This window comes from Bufo bufo, chromosome 5, assembly GCF_905171765.1.
Source record: "Bufo bufo chromosome 5, aBufBuf1.1, whole genome shotgun sequence".
Lineage (NCBI taxonomy): Eukaryota > Metazoa > Chordata > Amphibia > Anura > Bufonidae > Bufo > Bufo bufo.
Window position 1 is genome coordinate 116,180,737 of NC_053393.1, and position 24,150 is coordinate 116,204,886.

Sequence of the window (24,150 nt, forward strand, 5' to 3'; positions counted from 1 at the left end):
AGGGACATAACTTGATCAATGTGTATACTATAGGTGATCCAAAAAGGGGAAGCTCAATATGATCCTAATATTTCTATTACATCCAATAATCACGTGAATCCAATTAAAAAGTATTTTATATCCAGAAGAAAATCAATGTTTATTCATTGCAAGCAACTGTAAATAATATCAATTCATCATGATTCCATTTCATGCTCTAATTGGTGTCCATGATTGTATACAGTAATTATTAATTTAATCCCGATGTCATATGCAATTTGAATTATGAATCAATGCTCATAATAGATAATTATATCCTTCAGGGTGTAAATTATAATTTAATTAGTCCAATTTCATTTATAAATCAATGCACATGATTATCAACATAAAAAGGTAACTTGATCCAGATATTATTAATCAGTGTTTATAATTCATGATGTATATATATTATGTTCCTTATCAGATGTGGATGAGAGTAAAGTTAAAAGCTTAAGCAATTGTTGTCACTGTGCTTTGGCTCTTTGTATAAATAATGTGACTTTCTTTCTTGTAAATGGCTAAATTTTACCACATTGTTGGCTTCTCTGGAGTAGGTCTTACGTTCAAGCAGTAATTTACAGGGGATTCACCGGCTGTGATACGGGGAATTGGGAGGTTTGATCTAGGAGTAATACACTGCTCGAACATAAGACCTACCCAGAGAAGCCAACAAAGTGGTAAAATTTAACCATTTGCAAGAAAGAAAGTCACATTATTTAAACAAATAGCCAAAGCACAGTGACAACAATTGCTTAAGCTTTTAACTTTACTCTCATCCACATCTGATAAGGAACATAATATATATACATCATGAATTATAAACACTGATTAATAATATCTAGATCAAGTTACCTTTTTATGTTGATAATCATGTGCATTGATTTATAAATGAAATTGGACTAATTAAATTATAATTTACACCCTGAAGGATATAATTATCTATTATGAGCATTGATTCATAATTCAAATTGCATATGACATCGGGATTAAATTAATAATTACTGTATACAATCATGGACACCAATTAGAGCATGAAATGGAATCATGATGAATTGATATTCTTTACAGTTGCTTGCAATGAATAAACATTGATTTTTTTCTGGATATAAAAAGGACTTTTTCAATTGGATTCACGTGATTATTGGATGTAATAGACATATTAAGATCATATTGAGCTTCCCCTTTTTGGATCACCTATATTGCACACATTGATCAAGTTGTGTCCCTGTCTTCCTCAGTCATAGTTCTGAGCCATCAGCAGTCCACTGCCCATTACTGAGGTAGACAGCAGAACACATAACAGATTTCTGTGTATATATTTTTTATTTTTATTTTATTTATTTTTATACAAATGTATATATATATATATATATTTAAATGTCTGCATTTTGTTGCTTATATTGATTTTATTTATATTGTGTTACAATAAATATCAGTTTTCGGTACAGTTCCTGGTGATTGAGTGCCTGTTAACATTATTGTAATATTACTCTACACCTATATCCAGAAACCAAAACGGGAGAGCCACTATTATTTTTGTTTATAGCCTGCAAATTTAGCAGCATAAGCCGACCATTGAAGATTTAGCCAACATTCATTCAGCATATGTCAGAGGGAGCAAAGACCAGATGAATTTTAGTAGGCCTGATCCCTTGTTCTCAAGGGAGATAAGCCACCACCAGAAGAATCTGGCAACTGCCGAGAATACACGCATGCTTAACTAATCTAAGCGTTCATGTATATGGGGAGTTCGGGAGGAATAGCTGTCGGTAGAAGGAACATTAACCGGTAGCTATTGAAAGTGTATTTAGCCAAATGTAGACATAGTTGAATACAATTTGTAGCAAATTTACATGGGATGATTGACCTGGCAATTATTGGGAACAAACTGATTGAGGTAAGAGTGGCGTTTTCAAGAATCAATCAGCTCTGCTGTATGAGGGTGAGCGATCGCTGAATTTGGGTGCCTCATCAACTACACTTTCACCCAATGAATGAATCTTTGCTCGTTCTTCAGCGGAAACTATACACAGGGCTGTTATCAGGAAGGAGTGTTCCTAGTAACTATCCTTCCTGATAATTGACCCGATCGATGGCCACTGTAAAAGGGAATAGAAAGATTTGTACTTCCTTATGATGTCCGTTGATTCACTTTAGGGGAGAGATCCCGAACCTTTTGTACCTTGTGAACCATATTCAACCTTCAATTATATGTTTAAGAGAAAAATTACACACATGGAAACATGAAATCACGACATTCCAAATATCTTCATTGCAGATAACAACTTCAGTGTGAAATTTGACACACCAGTATTACACAATCGAAATCGACATTGTTCTGGTTTTCAGATATTGACAATGAAAGGGTTGTATTGTAATCCGTACATGGGTCCATAACTCAGGGGTCCTATTACAAGTCACATAGATGGAAGTGGTGAGCTGCATGTGGCCCATAAGTCACTGGGTGAGGACCCCTGCTTTACAGAGAAATGCCAAAGGCCATGTCAAGTTCTTACCTCTCCACCATTGATGAAATCCAGAACAAAGAAGAGTTTATCTGAGGTTTGGAATGAGTAATGGAGATGCACCAAAAATGGATGCTTTACATTTTTCAGCAGCACATTTCGCTCAGCCATAATGTGCTTTTGCTACGAAAAAAAGAAAAAGAAAAAATATGACAAATGCATTAAATGTTATCGTTTTATTGCTTACTGACAAAACCAGATTAACTCTTTGTTTACCAGATGCATGAAAAGCTAAACTTTCTGCCCTTATTGACTTATTGGAGAAGTTGTTTGTCCATTAACCCTTACAACGGTGTGTTATTTTCATTTTAGAGTTTTGCATTTTTTAACCACTTGCCATCTGGGCCATTTGCCCCCTTCCTGACCAGGCCAAATTTTGCAAAACTGACATATCTCACTTTATGTGGTAATAACTTTGGAACGCCTTTATTTATCCAAGTCATTCAGAGATTGTTTTCTCGTGACACATTGTACTTCATGATAGTCATAAATTTGAGTCAAAATATTTCACCTTTATTTATGAAAAAATCCCAAATTTACCCAAAAATTTGAAAAATTCGCAATTTTCTAAATTTCAATTTCTCTGCTTTTAAAACAGAAAGTGATACCTCATAAAATATTTATTATTTAACATTCCCCATATGTCTACTTTATGTTGGCATCATTTTGGAAATGTCATTTTATTTTTTTAGGACGTTAGAAGGCTTAGAAGTTTAGAAGCAATTCTTCAAATTTTTAAGAAAATTGCCAAAACCCACTTTTTAAGGACCAGTTCAGGTATGAAGTCACTTTGTGGGGCCTACATAGTGGATACCCCCATAAATGACCCCATTGTAGAAACTACACCCCTCAAGGTATTCAAAACCGATTTTACAAACTTTGTTAACCCTTTAGGCGTTCCACAAGAATTAAAGGAAAATGGAGATCAAATTTTTAAATTTCACTTTTTTGGCAGATTTTCCATTTTAATCAATTTTTTTCTTTAACACATCGATGGTTAACAGCCAAACAAAACTCAATATTTATTACCCAGATTCTGCGGTTTACAGAAACACCCCACATGTGGTCATAAACTGCTGTATGGGCACACGGCAGGGCGCAGAAGAAAAGGAACTCCACATGGTTTTTAGATGCCATGTCCTATTTGAAGCCCCCTGATGCACCCTTACAGTAGAAACTCCCAAGAAGTGACCCCATTTTGGAAACTAGGGGATAAGGTGCCAGTTTTATTAGTACTATTTTTGGGTACATATGATTTTTTGATCATTCATTATAACACTTTATGGGGCAAGGTGACCAAAAAATTGGTTGTTTTAGCACAGTTTCTATTTATTTATTTTTACAGCGTTCACCTGAGGGGTTCGGTCAAGTGACATTTTTATAGAGCAGATTGTTACGGACGTGGCGATACCTAATATGTATACTTTTTCTCATTTATTAAAGTTTTACACAATAATAGCATTTTTGAAACCAAAAAATTATGTTTTAATGTGTCCATGTTCTGAGAGCTATAGTTTTTTTATTTTTTGAGAGATTTTCTTATGTAGGGGCTCATTTTTTGCGGGATGAGGTGACGGTTTTATTGGTACTATTTTGTGGGACATACGCATTTTTGATCACTTGGTGTTGCACCTTTTGTGATGCAAGGTGACAAAAATTGCTTGTTTTGACACATTTTTTTTATTTATTTTTTTACGGTGTTCACCCGAGGGGTTAGGTCATGTGATATTTTTATAGAGCTGGTTTTTACGGACGCGGCAATACCAAATATGTCTATTTTATTTTATTTTTTCTATTTTTAATTTTTTTTTTTTATTCCTTACTTGGGAACTTTTTTTTTTTTTTACATGTGAAACTTTATTTTATTTTATTTTTTCAACCCTTTATTTTAATTTTTTTTTACACTTTTCGTCCCCCATAAGGTCATACAAGACCTCTGGGGGACATTTGCTTCCCTTTTTCTTTTTTTTTTCACTGTTGATTTCTCCTGTAACTGGGGCTGACATAGTAGCCCCAGTTACAGGACAAATGCACCCCTATAGAGGCTGTACAGCAGCAATCCTGCGCTGTACAGCCTCAGAGCAGGGCTGATCGAGGTCTCTGAGAGACCTCACACAGCTCCTGCACACTCCGGTCCCGGCGGTCACATGACCGCCGGGCCGGAACAGGAAGCGCACAGCGCTTCCTTCTCTGCAGACACAGCGCTCGGTGAGCGCTGTGTCTGCAGCGATCGTGAAGGCAGGGACACCTGGGAACTGTCCCTGCCTTGTCTTAGGGTTGCCCTGCTGTCACTGACAGCGGGCAACCCGATCAGCAGCTGCACGATTAGCGTGCAGCTGCTATTTCTGACAGGACGTTCTAAAACGTGCTGTCAGAAATAGACGTCCACCCATAGGACGTTTATAGTCTATGGGCGGACGTGAAGCGGTTAACTTAATGTAGCCACTAACAGCTCTTGGGTACAGGTGTGCATGTGAACTTAGATCTTCAAGGATTTCTGTGTGCAGGACCTGTTTCTTAGATAACAGATGCTGGTTACTTCTTAATTCTTGCAGATGGTAGTTTGCAGCAGGGGCAGACTGGCAACTTAAAGTGGCCCTGAAGAAAAACCTAACAGTGGCCCATCCAAAATTAAAGATGGGGCAAACACAAGTAACTGAGATCAACCATACTATCTGAAGTGCAAGCTAGAGTCCTGAGATGTCTGCCTCCCTGTGTCCTCTGTTTAGATGTCAGTGTCCTGTTTTCTATGAGGGTGAACTGTGGGGCCCCTGAGACCGCTGCAGTATTTACCTATATCACTTGATCACTCTTGATAATGGTGATACAGTTGAACTGAGGAGGGCACTTGTCATACTCGGCTGAGTATATAAGTACCTGATGCTCCTATTGTTAATGAAGGCTGAAAATGTCAGAATGTTACGCACTCGGCAGATTCAGGAGGGCTCAAGTGGCCCCTTGGGCATCGAACCACTGGGAAATTTACCTGTAGGTTCTATGTCCGGTCCGTCCATGGAGGATAACTGCAAGTACAGCAGCTACTGGTCTGTTTTCTATACATCTTCCTTACATCATTTTGTAAATTGTGGAAGATTCATGAGACATCTTACTGCGCAATTTGGTTTCCATTGTTCAGATTTAACACATAAGTTTACTCTCGAACTCCTTGATTAACACAATTACCTCTTTCTTGTTGAGAATAACTTTCTTTTGTAAAATCTTCACTGCATAATAGCTGCCGTCATGTTTCCCTCTAGTCAGGATGACCTAGAAATAAACGGCAGGTTAAATGATGTTTTGCTGACATAAATGCTGATGTAATGTAGTGGAATATAAAATGCACCCTCGCTGGTATAGTGAACCACCAGTAACGCCTGATTCATTCATATGTAGCAGTGGTGAGATGCACTGCAAAATTTAAGACCAAATGTAATAAATGCCCCTGGCAATACATTTGGCAGACACTTCCAGTAGCAGTATCATATTATACCTGGCTAACTTAAAGCGGCTGTACACGATTGTAAAAATGGCTGCTTTCTTACACATCTGTCTACAGATTGCGGGTAATAATGCTGCTCAGCCACATTCTCCTTAAAGGGGTTATCCATCCCAAAAAATGCCTGGGCCCCTCACACAGATTGTACTTACCTCACTCCTGATGCCCACATGGTTGCTGCTGCATCTCGGCATCGCACGGATCAACAAAATATCGGGCGAAGGGTGCAACCAATAGCAGGCCACGACGGGGACGAGTCTCCCTTGCGTCACGGCGTGCTATTGGCTCCCCTCCCCCCCGGATTCATGCGACTGAAAGATGCAGTGCGGGCATCAGAAGCAACGCGGGTGCCAGGGATAACCCCTTTAATTCATCTAATCTGCAATAGCAGACACAACCAATGTGTGGCGCTGTTTGTGGAATAAAGAAGACACATTTTTCTAATACTGAACATATAAATGAAATAAATCAGCAGATCCCACAATTGCCGGCAGAAGCTGACAACTATTCTCTGGTGCCTGATTTTTGGGGAAAACAAAAGTTTAGCATGTTGGATTTTAACAATTATTTACTCAAATGGAAGAAAACAGCAGCCAGAGCTGCCTGACAACTGCTAATCTCCTTCTCTGTGGTTATAACCATGCATGCTCAGCCCCCACATCTTTTTAGTACTGCAAGCAAATCGGGCATTGGAGCTCCATGCAAGAAGAATGGACCTCGGACCCTTAAATCGGGTTTACATGGCCCAATGGAGCATGCAAATGTTGAGAAGGAAGCGTTCCTTCCCAACAACTGCCTGCTTATTAGAGGAGGTGAAGAGCTGCATTTACAGCAATCACTTCCAATGTATGGGGATGAGCGATGGCTGCTGCTATTAATCGTCCCCATACAGATACCTTTTTTCTGGACAGCAGAGTGCTGTTTAATCAGCAGGATCTGCTACCCAGAAATGATGACTGAGGTGTCTGAACCAACAATCATTTCACCTGATGAATGACCATTTCGTAAAAAGGTTCATTCCAGATAATAGGTCCAATATGGGCTGTGTAAACCCACCTCTAGTGATTCATGCAGAATGATCTCTTCTGGCACATATGAAAATTTCTTTATTGTTGCACTATTTTTCTAACTTTTATGTATGGCAGCTGGGACTGTCTGACGAGAGCTGGGACTGTCTGGCTACAACCGATGGAGCTACCGCACTCAGTTTAGAAGCTAATACGCTTACTTTAGGATACTTTCACACTAGCGTAATTCTTTTCCAGTAATGAAATCCGGTAGAGGGTCTCAATACCGGAAAAAAAAAAACGCATCAGTTTTGTCCCCAAGTATTCTGAATGGAAAGCAATCCGTTCAGTATGCATCAGAATGTCTTCTGTTCCGTCCGGACAAAATCCCGGAACACTACCGCACTTTCCGGATTAATTTCCATTGAAATGTATTAATGTTGGATCCGGTACCAAATGTTCCGTAAATTGCTGCATCGTCAGATCCGTTATCCCGGATGACACCGGAAAAAAAGTTCCAGTATTTCAATGCATAAGTCAAACGGATCCGGATCTGGAAAACAAACATATCCGTTTGCACACGAATTTCCGGATCCGGCAGGCAGTTCCAGCAACGGTACTGCCTGCCGGATTCCTCTAACGCTAGTGTGACAGTAGCCTTAGGAGAGGTCCCCTGATTAACCTATCATCAACTGTATGGGGGGAAACGCATTGGGACGTGTACTTAATTTTTTGTTTATCTTTTTTTGGGATGTTTTAATCTTCTTGGGACTTCCATACTAGGGAGGGATATCAAAAGTAGGATAAGTCCCCAATAAGTGGGGCCGCCTCTTTCAGGGCGATTATTCCGCTTTTAGGCAGGAGCAACTGGCACGCTAGGGATAGTGCCTCATACCTTTTGCCTTATAGCGGTCCTCCATTACTATTATATCCCTATAGCACTAAATCCTTTTTTGGATCAAATCTATGTGCCCCTTGTTGGACACACTACAATCTTGGAAAATTGGATAGGCGAAACTGCCAAAGGGATATCTCCACATTGATACTGCAAATCGTGAGTAGTCACACTTGTGACAACCATTACCCTTACTAGTATTATATATCCTCCCGATTAGGTAGAGAACATCCCATTATTGATGTATATATTATTGTACGTAAAGTCAGAATTTCTTTTATTATTAATAAATAAAAGTTACGTTTTAATATGTTAGCCCTTTTTCACAGTGATATATTTGTTTTTGTTCCCATCAGTAAAACCCCATATAGAATGTATACGTATCTGGGAAACATTCTCACCTTGCCAAAGCTTCCTTTGCCAATCAGTCTGAGGTATTCAAAGTCTGAAGGTTTGGCACTGTTGGGGGAAAAGAACATTCCACGGTCAGTAATTGTAATATGACAGGAACATTACCACACTTTATATGAAAGCATAGAAGAGAACGCCTAGTCTAGGCTGCTCTTCTATTATTTCCTTTTTATTGTTACTCTTAGGATAGACATACGTTAATCCCAAACAAGTCTTTCGAGTACAATATTAATGATCTACCCTAAGGGTAGATCAAAATCTGATTGTTAGGGTTCCCACTCACAGCACCCCAAACGATCAGCTGTAGCCTCCTCACAGCACAGCGCCATAAACTGTATAGTGGCTGTACTTGGTATTGCAACCTAGGCCCATTCACTTAATTGGACCGAGCTGCACATTAGGCATGTGACCGCTGAACCTGATGTCACTTGCCTAGGAAGAGGCTGCGGCACTCGAGCACCTCTTTAAACAGCTGATCGTCAGGGTGCCACGAGACCTCCACTGAACAGATACTGATGACCTATCCTGACAATATGTCATCAATATGTTACTCCAGAAAAACTCCTTTAATTCATTTACAACATCTGCTAGAAGCTTGTTTGCTCAATTGCTTAATGTCCCTGGTTCTTATCATTTACATTCAACTCTTGCATTTGCAACACATATTGCATGACACACAAAATTTCCTTATAGAGAGGATGAAACGCCACAGTCCAGATGTATGTGATGCAACAGAGTCCTGCTGGTACATTGTGTACACATGCGATGAGGGCTATTTCACAGAGTCACTCACATATGGTCAGCTAGCTGTTCAGATCATTTATAACTCGGGCTCAGATTGCAGTTATATGTGCCCACCCATCCCACAGTGCTGCTAAAGTCTAGGTCCCATCTATATTAAATAACGGTTACCATATTTTTTAGTTTTTTAATGACCTGGGAAACATAATTTACATGTTTTATTATGATGGCAGGCATTTCTCCACGTTACGCAACTTGGAAAGTAACAAACTATAAATAAGAATGACTGAATAAATACAAATTTGCCTTTATTCTTTCATTATTACAATCTCTTACTATAGCAGCTAGAGCCCTAAGCCTTAACCTTTTTGGCCTTTTTACAAATCTCGGACTTAATATACAGCTTGTATAAGTACTTTTATTAGGTAAATTCCCCTGCAATCATTAAAAGAAAATGTATGCAATACCATGACATTTTGGTTTTAAGCAATTTAATGTATTTTTGATTGATTGATTCAACTTCATGAACAAGTATCCCAACTATAGCAAGTGTCACAAACTATAGCAGTAAACAATGTGATCTTACAGTAAATGTTGAGAATGAATGACATGATCCAGTGATCATGGAGGGATGGAGGGGAGGACGACTGTAGAGGGTTAAGTGAGTGTGGATGGGAAGGTTCAGCGGGGGACTGAGTTCAGAAGGGTGACAGCTGTGGGGAAGAAGCTGTTGCTAAACCTGCTGGTTTTAGTCTGAAGGGTCCTTCTGGAGGGGAGGAGCTGGAAGAGTTTATTGGCAGGATGAGAGGAGTCCCTAAGAATGATGCATGCATAGACATCTCTTCTTGTGAAAAGCTTTAATGGCAGGAAGTGGAGTCCCTGTGATGCGTTGTGCAGTTTTCACCACCCGCTGCAGTGCCTTGCGGTCAGCAACAGAGCAATTCCCATACCAATCTGTGACACAGTTGGTCAGGATGCTCTCTATCACACAGCGATAGAAGTAACCCAGTATGTCAGCAGACAGGTGGTTTTTCGTCAGTGTCCTCAAGAAAAAGAAGCGCTGATGTGCCTTCTTGACCAGGCTGGAGATGTTCGTTGACCAGGACAGAGATGTGGGTCCTCAGAAACTTGAAGCTGGAAACCCGTTCAACAGCCGTGCCATTTATGTGGATGGAGTCATGGGTGTCAGTGCTCCAGACTAAAAAAAATACCTAGTAGCCATTGGCTCCTGAACTAAAAAATTTAGGAGCCAAAATAAATTTTTAGTCGCCAAATCGAAACCGAATCAAAATTTTGGTATCCTGACAACGCTACGCCGATCAGATCGGCGTAGGGTTGTTTCGATACCAAAATTTTGATTCGCTTTCGTCACCATAAAAAAGTATTGCGATACTCAATACCGCGGAAAAAAAAAAAAAAAACACACCAAAAAAAGCCGCGTCCATTTTGCATTTTATGAAACGTTCGGCCCATAATAGAACAGTCCTATCCTATTTTTTGGGGTGACAAGGTGACTAAAAAATGCCGAATGCTCACCGCATAGGAGATATTTTTAAATAATTTAATAGTTTGGACTTTTCGGACGCATCGCTATGTAATATGTTTATTTATTTATTGTTTATATATTTTATATGTAAAATTGGGAAAAGGGGGATTTAAACTTACTATTTTAGGGTACTTTCACACTAGCGTTTTTCTTTTCCGGCATAGAGTTCCGTCCTAGGGGCTCTATACCAGAAAAGACCGGTAAAAATGTGTAAAAAGATACAAGACGGATCCGTCTGTCCGCATGACAAGTGGAGAGATGGATTCGTTCTTTCAATGTATTTGTGAGACGGATCCGCATCTGGATGCGTCTCACAAATGCTTTTTAGTCACATCCAGATCGGCGGATCCGGCAGGCAGTTCCGACGACGGAACAGCTTGCCGGATCACACTGCCGCAAGTGTGAAAGTAGCCTTAGTGTTTGTGTTTTTTTTTTTACTTACCCCTTTCACATGGGCGAGATTTCTGCGCGGGTGCAATGCGTGAGGTGAATGCATTGCACCCGCACTGAATCCGGACCCATTTACTTCTATGGGGCTGTGCACATGAGCGGTGATTTTCACGCATCACTTATGCGTTGCGTGAAAATCGCAGCATGCTCTATATTGTGCGTTTTTCACGCAACGCAGGCCCCATAGAAGTTAATGGGGCTGCGTGAAAATCGCAAGCATCCACAAGCAAGTGCGGATGCGGTGCGATTTTCACGCATGGTTGCTAACATGGTTATAAGGGAAAATAGCATTCTTTAATACAGAATGCTTAGTAGAAGGTCAATATAATAAACATTATATACACCCCAGTATAATAAACATTGGTGGCGCAGTGCGCCCCCCCCCCCAACACCCCAGAATAATAATCATTGGTGGCGCAGTGCGCCCCCCCCCCCAACACCCCATTATAATAAACATTGGTGGCGCAGTGGGCAGTGCCAATGAGGGTTAAAAAAGAAAAAAGAAATTAACTCACCTCCTCCAATTGATCGCGTAGCAGCCGGTCTCCTGTTCTTTCTTCAGGACCTGTCAAAATTTTTTGTTGCAATATTGCAATATTGTGACAGGACAATGGAAGGCAATATTCAAACTTTGTCCTTGAATAGACCAAGGAGAGAAATTACATTGTATACAGTTATGTGCAATGCCAGTTGAATATTCTGCAGTTTCATAATGTTCGGGCCCCCCAGAGCGCCTAGCTTTGGGGACACATGGGGGCAATAACACCTTAATGCATGTGAATGGTATTTGTTCCCCCCTTTTTCTGCCTTCCCTTTTTCTGGTCCAATTTGTGCTGGGCCTTGTGGCTGGCCGAAGAAGAAAAACAGCGGGTCAGGCTGAACATCTGATTGGTTGCTATCTGTTGCTGGGGGAGATTTCCAGGTTTATGATTTGTTTGTACTCCCACGGTGGGAAGCCTCTCTCCTTTATATTGACAGGTTCGCCACTATTTCGGGCCCAGTTGAAGAAAATGTCAAGGTTATTTAAATTCTTGGAGCCCAAGAAAAGAACTGTACAAGAAAGGTGGTTTGCATCTTTCTCTCAAGGGAACGAATGTCCTTGGTGAACAGTTCCAAGTATTTGCTAAGGAGCATTTAAACTAGGAAAGGGGGGCAAAAAGAGTGATAATCCAGCAGTCCAACTGCCCCCCGGAACAATGCCAGAAGATGCCAGTAGCACAAAGGTTAAGAAATGACAAGCTCAGATTCTTGTCTACAAATGCTCACAGTTTAGGGAATAAGATCAATGAACTTGAGGCTATAATGGCATCTGAGAATATAGATTTAGTGGCTGTTACTGAGACGTGGTTCAATGGGAGTAATGACTGGGATATAACAATACCAGGGTTCTCTCTATACAGGAAAGACAGAGAAAGCAAGAAGGGGGGAGGGGTGGCCCTGTATGTAAAAGATAGCATAAAATCTAATTTGATACAAGTTAGCGAGAACAATTAAGAGTCAGTTTCGGTTACCTCGCAGCTTGATAATCATAAGGTAACTTGTGTAGGTGTGATATATTGACCACCTAGCCAAGTCAAAGAATTAGATGATCTACTAGTTGAGGAAATAGCTAAAATTACATTGAAGGGGGAAGTTATCATTATGGGAGACTTCAATCTTCCTGATGTAAACTGGAAAACCAAAATAGCTAGTTCTGCCAGGAGTACAGATATTCTAAATTCCCTACTGGGATTATCTCTACAGCAAGTAGTTGGGGAGCCAACTCGGAAGGAGGCCATTTTAGACTTAGTATTCACAAATGGGAATTTGGGATCTGATATTACTGTAGGGGAAAGCTTGGGATCTAGTGATCACCAGTCAGTGACTGAGTCACACCACAGAAAAACAAAAGTTTTAGATTTTAGAAAAACTGACTTTTCTAAAATTAGATTAGTGGTATACGAGTCCCTATCAGATTAGAACAGTTTTATTGGAGTCCAGGAGAAATGGGACTACTTAAAAGTGGCACTATTGAAGGCAACAGAAAATTGCATTAGGCTTGTCAGTAAAAGCAAAAAAAGGAAGAGACCACTGTGGTACTCAGCAGAAGTGGCCAAAATCATTAAAAACAAAAAAGATAGCATTTAGGAATTATAAAAAAAAACGAGGATGACAGGCAAATTTATAAGATTTAGGCAGAGGGAGGCCAAACAAGTTATAAGAGCTTCTAAAGCACAGGCAGAAGTGAAATTAGCTCAGTCAGGGGAAAAAGGCGATAAGGCATTCTTCAGATACATAAATTAAAAAGGGAAACTAAAACAAGGAATTACAAAATTAAAAACAAAAGGAAGGTATATGGAAGAAGATAAAGAACTAGCTGACTGCCTCAATTAATACTTCTTCTGTTCAGTTTTTACAAAGGAAAATGAAGGAAAAGGACCTCAGTTAGTAAAGACGACTAATGAATCTTTTGATGGATGTGCCTTTACAGAGGAAGAGGTTCTAAGTCAGCTGTCTAAAATTAATACAAATAAGTCACAGGGGCCTGAAGGGATACACCCAAAGCTATTAAAAGAGCTCAGCGGTGAACTAGCAAAACCATTAACAGATTTATTTAACCAATCACTGGCAACAGGAGTCGTCCCAGAAGATTGTAAATTAGCAAATGTTGTGCCCATTTACAAGAAAGATAGTAGGGAGGAATCGGGCAACTATAGGCCAGTAAGCCTGACATCAATAGTGGGGAAATTAATGGAAACCATACTTAATGAGAGGATTGTGGAACTTCTAAAATCCCATGGATTGAAAGATAAAAAACAGCATGGGTTTACTTCAGGGAGATCATGTCAAACTAATCTTATTGATTTTTTTGATTGGGTGACTGAAATAATAGATGGCGGAGGTGCAGTAGACATCGCATATCTAGACTTTAGTAAGGCTTTTGATACTGTCCCACATAGAAGGCTCATCAATAAATTGCAGTCTTTGGGCTTGGACTCCCATATTGTTGAATGGATTAGGCAGTGGCTGAGGGACAGACAACAGAGGGTTGTAGTCAATGGAGTATATTCTGACCATGGTCTTGTTACCAGTGGGGTACCTCAGGGATCTGTTCTGGGACCCATATTGTTTAATATCTTTATCAGCAAAATTGCAGAAGGCCTCGATGGTAAGGTGTGTCTTTTTACTGATGACACAAAGATTTGTAACAGGGTTGATGTCCCTGGAGGGATACACCAAATGGAAAAGGATTTAGGAAAACTAGAGGAATGGTCAAAAATCTGGCAACTCAAATTTAATGTTGATAAGTGCAAGATAATGCACCTGGGGAGTAAAAACCCAAGAGCAGAATATAAAATCAGTGATACTGTCCTAACCTCAGTATCTGAGGAAAGGGATTTAGGGGTCATTATTTCAGAAGACTTAAAGGTAGGCAGACAATGTCATAGAGCAGCAGGAAATGCTAGCAGAATGCTTGGGTGTATAGGGAGAGGCATTACTAGTAGAGGGAGGTGCTCATGCTGCTCTACAGAGCACTAGTGAGACCTCATTTGGAGTATTGTGCGCAGTACTGAAGACCATATCTCCAGAAGGATATTGATACTTTGGAGAGAGTTCAGAGAAGAGCTACTAAACTGGTACATAGATTGCAGGATAAAACTTACCAGGAAATATTAAAGGACCTTAACATGTATAGCTTGGAAGAAAGATTAGACAGAGGGGATAGGATAGAAACTTTTAAATACATAAAGAGGAGAGAATATGTAAAAGAAGAAAAACTGCTACAAGAGGACACAGTTTTAAATTAGAGTGGCAAAGGTTTAAAAGTAATATCAGGAAGTATTACTTTACTGAGAGAGTAGTGGATGCATGGAATAGCCTTCCTGCAGAAGTGGTAGCTGCAAATACAGTGAAGGAGTTTAAGCATGCATGGGATAGGCATAAGGCCATCCTTCATATAAGATAGGGCCAGGGGCTATTCATAGTATTCAGTATATTGGGCAGACTAGATGGGCCAAATGGTTCTTATCTGCCGACACATTCTAGGTTTCTATGAGAGGAGAGACAACTGCGGCAAGAGGCGGTATCTCCAGAGGATCCTCCACACTGTGGAGAAGAGGCCATGGTAGAGGGGTCCCTTCCTCCAAACGAAAATTGGACTTCTGATGCCAGAGGTATGCCTGTGGGGGGAGGTTAAGCCATTTTTATGCAGAGTGGGAAGATATAGGTCCTAGAGACCGTAAAAAAAATGGCTATCGTATAGAGCTGTATTCCCAGCCCCCAGACAGATATGTCATAACTCACAGGCTACTGGATCACAAACAGGGCCATATAGAGCAAGCCATAAGGGAGTTCATTCAGATGAATATACTACAGCCCGTCCCAGAAGGAGAGATCTTTCAGGGCGTATATTCAAGGGTATTCCTAGTCCCAAAACCTCAGGTGAGGTGGAGGACTATTGTGGATCTGAGGTATCTAAACAGGTTCCTACAAAAAAAAAAAGGTTCCGTATGGAAACGGTTCAGTCCGTTCTAAATCTGCTGGAACCAGGAGATTACCTTGTTACAATAGATTTAAACGATGCTTATCTACACATTCTCATTCATAAAAAGCATCAGAAGTTCCTGTGCATAGCAGTTTATCTGGGGAAACAGCTATATCATCTGCATTTCACAGCATTCCCATTCAGGATTTCATCAGCCCCATTCACATTGACAAAAGGTAATGGCAGCGATGGTTGCAGGCCTCAGAAAATTTGGGATAACTGTAATCCCATGTTTGCACGACTGGCTGGTGAAGGGGACGAGCGCAAAGATGCTCAATGCGCATCTCCAGTTAATCTTCGACAGAATTCAGGCTTTAGGCTGGATAGTTAACAGACAGAAATCCCACAGTATTATCCCATCACAGCAGAAGCAGTTCCTGGGATTCATTTTTGGACACCAAAGAGATGACTGTCTCCCTTCCGGCAAAGAGGATAAACGTTCTGTGCCAGAATGTACAACTCATGAGGCAGGTCGGACCTGTTTCCCTTCGTCAGATGATGAAGACACTGGGTCTTATGACTGCTGCCAGTCGTGGGCGAATTGGCACACAAGATGCTTACAATGGGAAATTCTGCAGAAGTGGGATCGAGACCTCAATTCTCTAGATTGTATGACAGTAGTGCTCTTCCCAGATGGACCGAGGTCACTACTGATGCTTCGGATACAGGATGGGGTGCCCACATGAGGGGCCAGAGGGCAAAAGAACCTGGACCCCAATGGAAAGATTATCCTCAAATCTCAGAGAGATGAGAGCAGTATACAATGCCCTAACACAATTCCATCTCTTGGTCCAGGGACAAGCCATAAGAGTAAAATCAGACATGACTACTGTTGCGTATTTAAATCGCCAGGGGGGTACCAGATCCTTATCCCTCTTCAAAGAGGTGGAGAGGATCTTTGTATGGGCGAAGGCCAATATTCAACAGCTGTCAGCTGTGCACATCAGAGGAAGGAGGAATGCTGTTGCAGACAGTCTAAGCCGTGACTTGCCCCACCCCGGGGAATGGTCATTGGACCTGGAGATATTCCTTCAACTCACGAGGTGGTGGGGTCGACCCCCAGGTAGGTTTGATGACTACCCGAGCCAATGCAAAAGTGCCTCTGTGCTGCTCCCTGTTCAGTGAAGACAACCCTTGGGCCCTATATGCTCTTTCAGTCCCTTGGGACTTCAGACTGGCCTACATATTTCCGCCCATTACTATGATCCCAAAGGTCTTACAGAAGATCAAACGGGACCAGGTCTTGACGATCCTAATATGTCTGTACTGGCCCAAAAGGGCATGGTTTACCCCGCTAATGCTGATGAGCAGGAACACCTTCTGGAGGCTCCCACAGATTCCACACCTGGTAACTCAGGATGGCAGATGTTGTACATATCTACACCAACTGCAATTGACGGCCAGGATGTTGACTGCCCCTTTTTAACAGGAGAGTGCTTATCAGATGCGGTAATAAGAACCCTATTACAATCCAGAGCACACACAACAAATAGAGTGTACCTCAGAGTCAAGAAGGTGTTCGATCTTTGGTGTGGAAGGAATGGAGTATCTTACCATTCTCCTACAATTCAGGATGTCCTGAACTTCCTGCAGCAGGGATTTGACAAAGGCCTAAAGCCGGGTACGATTAAGTTACAAATATCAGCCTTATGGGCTTTGTTAGGCAAACAATTATCCAGGGAGGAAGCCACTAATACAAAGATTCGTTAAAGCAGTTCGAAGAATCAGACCTCAGGTCATCGACCAGATTCCGAAGTGGGACCTTTGTGTGGTTCTGGATCAACTATAAAATGTTTCTTTTGAACCACTGCAGGAGTCAGATTTAAAGTTTGTGTCCATGAAAGTCTGTTGCTTAGTAGCAATCACTTCAGCCAAACGGGTGAGATACAGGCCCTAGCATGTGCCGAACCTTACTTAATTTTTCTTCAAGACAACGTCTTACTAAGGACTTTGCCATCTTTTTAGTTTAAGGTTCTATCTTTTGTTAATCTAAATCAGCAAATTAAGTTACCAATTTTTTCCCCGGATCCATCTTCAGAGGAAGAAAGTAGACTTCACTCACTGGACGTGGGCAGAGCCTTAAAGATATATGTGTCCAAAGAACGAATGCGTTCAAGAAGACGGACCACCTGTTTGTTTCTCATTCAGGAAAAGCAAAAGGGGAAAAGATGACAAAAGCCTCCTAAGTCGGCTATCACATTTGTTATGAGAAGAAGGGTCTTGAGGTACCTAAGCCTATAAAAGCTCATTCGACTCGTGCGATGGCTACATCGTGGGGAGAAAAATTCGGTCACCATAGAGCAGATCTGTAAAACAGTGCCATGGAGCTCTTTCAACGCGTTTGTGAAGCACTACAGACTGGATATGCAGCAAAAGGGAGAGACGGCTTTTGGCAGAGCAGTAGTAGAGTCCACGGTATAATGAGAGCCTGCTGCTGTTGAAGGACGACAAGGAAAGTGCAATTTTTCTTATCGGAAATTCTCTTTTCTTTAGTCCAAAGCAGCAGCACATAATTACCCACCCAATAAAACAAGGTTTAAAACAGACCGGAGTGGTTGATTGTCTCTCTTAGGTTTATTTACAATTACACAGTGGGAGGTTCTAAGCTAGGGAGTAATATAGGATCTGCTATTAATTGATTAATTGACAACTTCTGTCCTATGTTTCAGGAGGATTAGTTTGACTAAAACGTTTAGCTACAGGGCTAGGTCAGAAAACAGATTTTATGGACGTTAAAGGGGTTGTCTCAAATATAATTTATTATGTGGAGAAAGTTAATACAGGTACTTACTAATGTATTGTTATTATCCATATTGCTTCTTTTGCTGGCTGGATTCAGTTTTCCATCATGTTATACACAGCTTGTTTCCATGTTTACGACCACCTTGCAATCTATCAGTGGTGGTCGAGCTTGCACATTATAGGAAAAAGCACCAGCCTATGTCCGCACCAATGGCTCTAACTAAACAGAGAGGCCAGTGCTTTTACCTATAGCATGCAAGCACAACCACCATTGATAGATTGCAGGGTGGTTGTAACCACGGAAACAAGCAGTGTATAATGTGATGGAAAAATGAATCCAGTCAGTAAAGGAAGCAATATGGATAACAACAATACATTAGTAAGTGGCTTGTATTAACTTTCTCTACATGGTAAATGCCACTTGCTGAAGTGAGAGAACCCCTTTGAAGCCTCACTTCAGCTACATAATACTACATTATTAAATAAGTTTTCCAGAAGTAAAATATTGATGAGCTCTCTTTAGGATAGCTTATCAACTCCAGGCACACCTGCCGATCAGCTCTTTGAAGAGGCCACGGTGCTCCAGTAAGCGCTGCAGCCTCTTCCTATGCCAGGGACATCACATTACCTGCATTACCAGTGTACAACCGCTATACAATGTAGAGCACAGCAGCCTCTTCAAGTAGCTGATCGGTGATGGTGCCAGGAGTCGGACCTGCGTCGATCTGATATTGAGGATAACCTATCCTGAAGATAGGTCATCAATATTGTCCCAGAAAAAAACTTTAATGATGTAATTGTTAGTCAAAGAAAAAGTTTAAAAAATTTAACAAATAGGAAAGTTAAAAAGGACCTGTCACATTCTTATCCAACAGCTTTTGGCTGCATACCTTTGCAGTTGCATCTTTAATTGTATTTTTAATCTAGCATCCCCAATTAGAAGCTATTGATGCAGTGAGTTTCAGCACCAGATACTGGTGAAATATCAGGTGGGCAGCTGGTGGGCCAAACTGAGTCATTGAAGCACTGCTTTTGTAATGCTCCTTTTCTCTGCACATTCCCCCCTCCCCTAGATTGACAGGACTTTGTCACAGCATGATGATATATACACTACCTACATCCTGGCAAGTATAGCATTACTTACATCAGGCCATTTTGCTATACACATATTTTAGGTTAAATGAGGGAGAAAAAAAATGAACTTTTTTTATTTGATCCTGAGACACCCTATGGAAGGCAAAATGTTTACCGCTAGGCTATACCCCTACAATGCTGAGAATAGTGATTTTCTGTACTTGAAGCCAATTCATATTACTGGTTTCTTAACAGGCATATATTGCCTTCCATATAGAGGGTCTCAGAATCAAATCCCAAAAGAAACATGTACATTTTTTCTTCAGTTAATTTCACCTCATTTAACCAATAATAAAAGTTGATAGAAATTAAAATTGAATGTGTATGGCAAAATGGTTTTGATGAACACAATGCTGTAGTTGCTAGGATGTAAGTAGTGTATATGATATCATGCCATGACCACCTCATCCAGCAAGGAGAAGGGGAGGGCGCATAGCACAGGGGCATTAGAAAAGCAGCACCCCAAGGACTCTGGAGTCTGGCCCCTCAATGTTCAAACTTGCTAATTTACATATGAATAAAAACACAAATATCGCTGCAGCTGTTTAACATACAGACAAAAGAAAGGTATTGTTTTAATCAGCATGATCAACCCTACCAGGTTAATCATGCTGACAGAGGCTCTTTAAGCACTGGACTCTCAATAATTTCTAGGCTATTTGATGTGGCTAAAAGGATTTCTAATGTATATATTTTTTTACTTTTAGATTAGATAAAATGGTAAGAAACATTTGGATTTGGGTTATATTTACAGATCTAGACATACTGAGGATTTCCAGATGGTCCCAGGTTGACATTTTGTACGGGTGAGCCATTCTATAAGAGAAAAGATGGAAGATGATGTTATTCTCTTCTTAAAGGGAACCTGTCACCATCAAAATGCAACATAAGCTACAGGCTGCATGTTATGGAGCAGGAGGAGCTGAGCAGATTGATATATAGTTTTGTGGGAAAACATTCAGTAAAACTTGTAATTTATACATTTAAATTCCTGCACATTCCGGGCTTTGAGGTCCGGGAGGCGGTCCTATCAGTGATTGACAGTTCTCTTTATACACAGTCATAGAGGGAAGGCTGTCAGTCACTAATAGGACCATTTCCTCCACTTCAAAGCCCAGAATGAGCAGGAATTTAAATGTATAAATTACAAGTTTTACTGAATCATTTCCCATAAAACCATATATCAATCTGCTCAGCTCCTCCTGCTCTATAACATGCTGCCTGTAGCTCAAACACCACGTTCAAGGTTACGGGTTCCCTTTAACATAAACACATGCTTTGAGTTAATTTTAAGAGTGTCTAAAATTTGGAATATACTTTATTAAAACCTATTCTAAAATGTCACAAAAGAAATATGTGTAATATACTTGTAATATACATTTTTTTACGTTTTCCTTTGCGGAATAGGCACCTTTAGCATTTTCGAATCCGTACACTAATACACCGCTAACATGTCAGCGTTTTACTGGTGTACGGATTCCACTGTGGGGAGGCAGTGAGTGATGTACAGACAGGAGCACCAGGGGCGGACTGAGAACCCTCAGGGCCCCCGGGCAAAATAAATCAAGGGCCCCCCTTACAGGCCCCACCCATGTTCTGCTGCAAGCCCCACCCTTGTCCCGCCTCCATGCCCCGCCTCCAGCCACACCCTACACAATCTTTAATAAGATTTCAAAGTTAAAGCGACACAAAAGGCACCCAGACCCCTTCAGCTCATTGATGTGGTATGGGTACAGTGTGTTATGGGGGCTCTGTGGATGGCACTGTTGTGGGGGCTCTGTGGGTGGCACTGTTGTGGGGGCTCTGTGGGTGGCACTGTTGTGGGGGGGGATCTGTGGGTGACACATATATAGCACCTTATGCTATATATGTGTCATCCACAGATCCCCCCATAACAGTGTCCCTGTGAGTGAATGATCCCCAATACAGGGTTTGGGGGCCAGCATCTGGTGCTGTAATGGCAGTGGGGCCCAGTGCAGTCACTGTATTCTATTACACCGGCCCCGCTCACTGTAATACTAATATTCATATGTGAACAACTTGAAATCCTCTGCGATCTCCCTCTGAGCTCTCTGTACTCACAAACTCAGTAGCAGGCCGGGCGGCAGCGCAACTCACTGACGTCACGCGCCTGCTCCGCCTGCTTCATTCATACAGTGGGAGGAGCAGGCGCGTGACGTCAGTGAGTTGCGCTGCCGCCCGGCCTGCTACTGAGTTTGTGAGTACAGAGAGGGAGAGGATCGCAGAGGATTTCAAGTTGTTCACATATGAATATTAGTATTACAGTGAGCGGGGCCCGGTGTAATAGAATACAGTGACTGCACCGGGCCCCGCTGCCATTACCAGGCCAGCATAACATTCGGAATCGGGGTGCTGGGCACAGTGCTCCAGACTAAAAAAAATACCTAGTAGCCATTGGCTCCTGAACTGAAAAATTTAGGAGCCAAATTACATTTTTAGTCGCCAAATCAAAACTGAATCAAAATTTTGGTATCGTGACAACGCTACACCGATCAGAATGGCGTAGGGTTGTTTCGATACCAAAGTTTTGATTCGCTTTCGTCACCATAAAAAAGTATTGCGATACTCAATACCGTGCAAAAAAAAAAACACCAAAAAAAGCTGTGTGCATTTCGCATTTTATGAAACGTTCGGCCCATAATAGAACAGTCCTATCCTATTTTTTGGGGTGACAAGGTGACTAAAAATGGCGAATGCTCACCGCATAGGAGATATTTTTTAATAATTTAATAGTTTGGACTTTTCGGACGCAGCGCTATGTAATATGTTTATTTATTGTTTATATATTTTATATGTAAAATTGGGAAAGGGGGGGATTTAAACTTAATATTTTAGGGTACTTTCACATTAGCGTTTTTCATTTCCGGCATAGAGTTCCGTCACAGGGGCTCTATACCGGAAAAGATGTCTTCAGGTCAGTCTTTTTGACTGATCAGGCAAAAGATAAAACCGCAGCATGCTACGGTTTTATCTCTGGCGAAAAAAACGGAAGATTTGCCTGAATGCCGGATCCATCCTTCCGGTTGAACCGTGCGATTTTCACGCATGGTTGCTAGGATGAAAGTCTATTCACTTTATTACTTTCCCTTATAACAACATGGTTATAAGGGAAAATAATAGCATTCTTTAATGCAGAATGTGTAGTAGAAGGTCAATATAATAAACATTGGTGGCGCAGTGCGCCCCCCCCTCCCTAGTATAATAAACATATAAACATTGGTGGCGCAGTGCGCCCCCCCCCAACATAATACACATTGGTGGCGCAGTGCGCCCCCCCTCCCTAGTATAATAAACATATAAACATTGGTGGCGCAGTGCGCCCCCCCCCCCCAACACCCCAGTATAATAAACATATAAACATTGGTGGGCAGTGCGCCCCCCCTCCCTAGTATAATAAATATATAAACATTGGTGGGCAGTGCGCCCCCCCCTCCCTAGTATAATAAATATATAAACATTGGTGGGCAGTGCGCCCCCCCCCTCCCCAGTATAATAAATATATAAACATTGGTGGGCAGTGCGCCCCCCCACCCTCCCTAGTATAATAAATATATAAACATTGGTGGGCAGTGCGCCCCCCCCTCCCTAGTATAATAAATATATAAACATTGGTGGGCAGTGTGCCCCCCCCTCCCTAGTATAATAAATATATAAACATTGGTGGGCAGTGCGCCCCCCCACCCTCCCTAGTATAATAAACATATAAACATTGGTGGGCAGTGCGCCCCCCCTCCCTAGTATAATAAATATATAAACATTGGTGGGCAGTGCGCCCCCCCCTCCCTAGTATAATAAATATATAAACATTGGTGGGCAGTGCGCCCCCCCCTCCCCAGTATAATAAATATATAAACATTGGTGGGCAGTGCGCCCCCCCCCCTCCCTAGTATAATAAATATATAAACATTGGTGGGCAGTGCGCCCCCCCCTCCCCAGTATAATAAATATATAAACATTGGTGGGCAGAGCGCCCCCCCACCCTCCCTAGTATAATAAATATATAAACATTGGTGGGCAGTGCGCCCCCCCCTCCCTAGTATAATAAATATATAAACATTGGTGGCGCAGTGGGCAGTGCCAATGAGGGTTAAAAAAATAAATAAAAATTAACTCACCTCCACCAATTGATCGCGTAGCAGCCGGTCTTCTGTACTTTCTTCAGGACGCAGGACCTGTGGTGACATCACTGTGCTCATCACATGATCCATCACCATGGTAATGGGCCATGTGATGGAGCTCAGTGACGTCACCACAGGTCCTGAAGAAAGAACATGAGACCGGCAGCAGCTACGCGATCAATTGGAGGAGGTGAGTTAATTTTTATTTATTTATTTTAACCCTCATTGGCACTTCCCACTGCGCCACCAATGTTAATTATACTGGGGGGGGGGAGGCGCCGCACTCAATGTTGATTATACTGGGGGGGGGGGGACGCCGCACTCAATGTTGATTATACTGGGGGGGGGGGGGACGCCGCACTCAATGTTGATTATACTGGGGGGGACGCCGCACTCAATGTTGATTATACTGGGGGGGGGGGAGGCGCCGCACACAATGTTTATTATACTGGGGGGGGGGGCGCCACCAATGAAGATAACTGAGCTGTTAATACAAATGCAGGAGGCGGGTGCCGGAATCA

At 41.6% G+C, this 24,150-nt stretch overlaps 1 protein-coding gene across 1 annotated transcript in view; it reads right to left on the reverse strand.

The window, feature by feature from the left end:
* The window catches only part of LOC121001948 (serine/threonine-protein kinase Sgk3), a 135,716-nt gene that overhangs the window by 27,096 nt on the left and 84,470 nt on the right, over nt 1-24,150 (reverse strand). Inside the window, exons 7-10 of the mRNA XM_040433222.1 lie at nt 20,257-20,306; nt 8,343-8,400; nt 5,727-5,810; nt 2,535-2,666 (exon numbers count right to left, since the gene is read on the reverse strand). Coding sequence (XP_040289156.1) covers nt 2,535-2,666; nt 5,727-5,810; nt 8,343-8,400; nt 20,257-20,306 — 324 coding nt within the window. The remainder of the gene's footprint in view (nt 1-2,534; nt 2,667-5,726; nt 5,811-8,342; nt 8,401-20,256; nt 20,307-24,150) is intronic.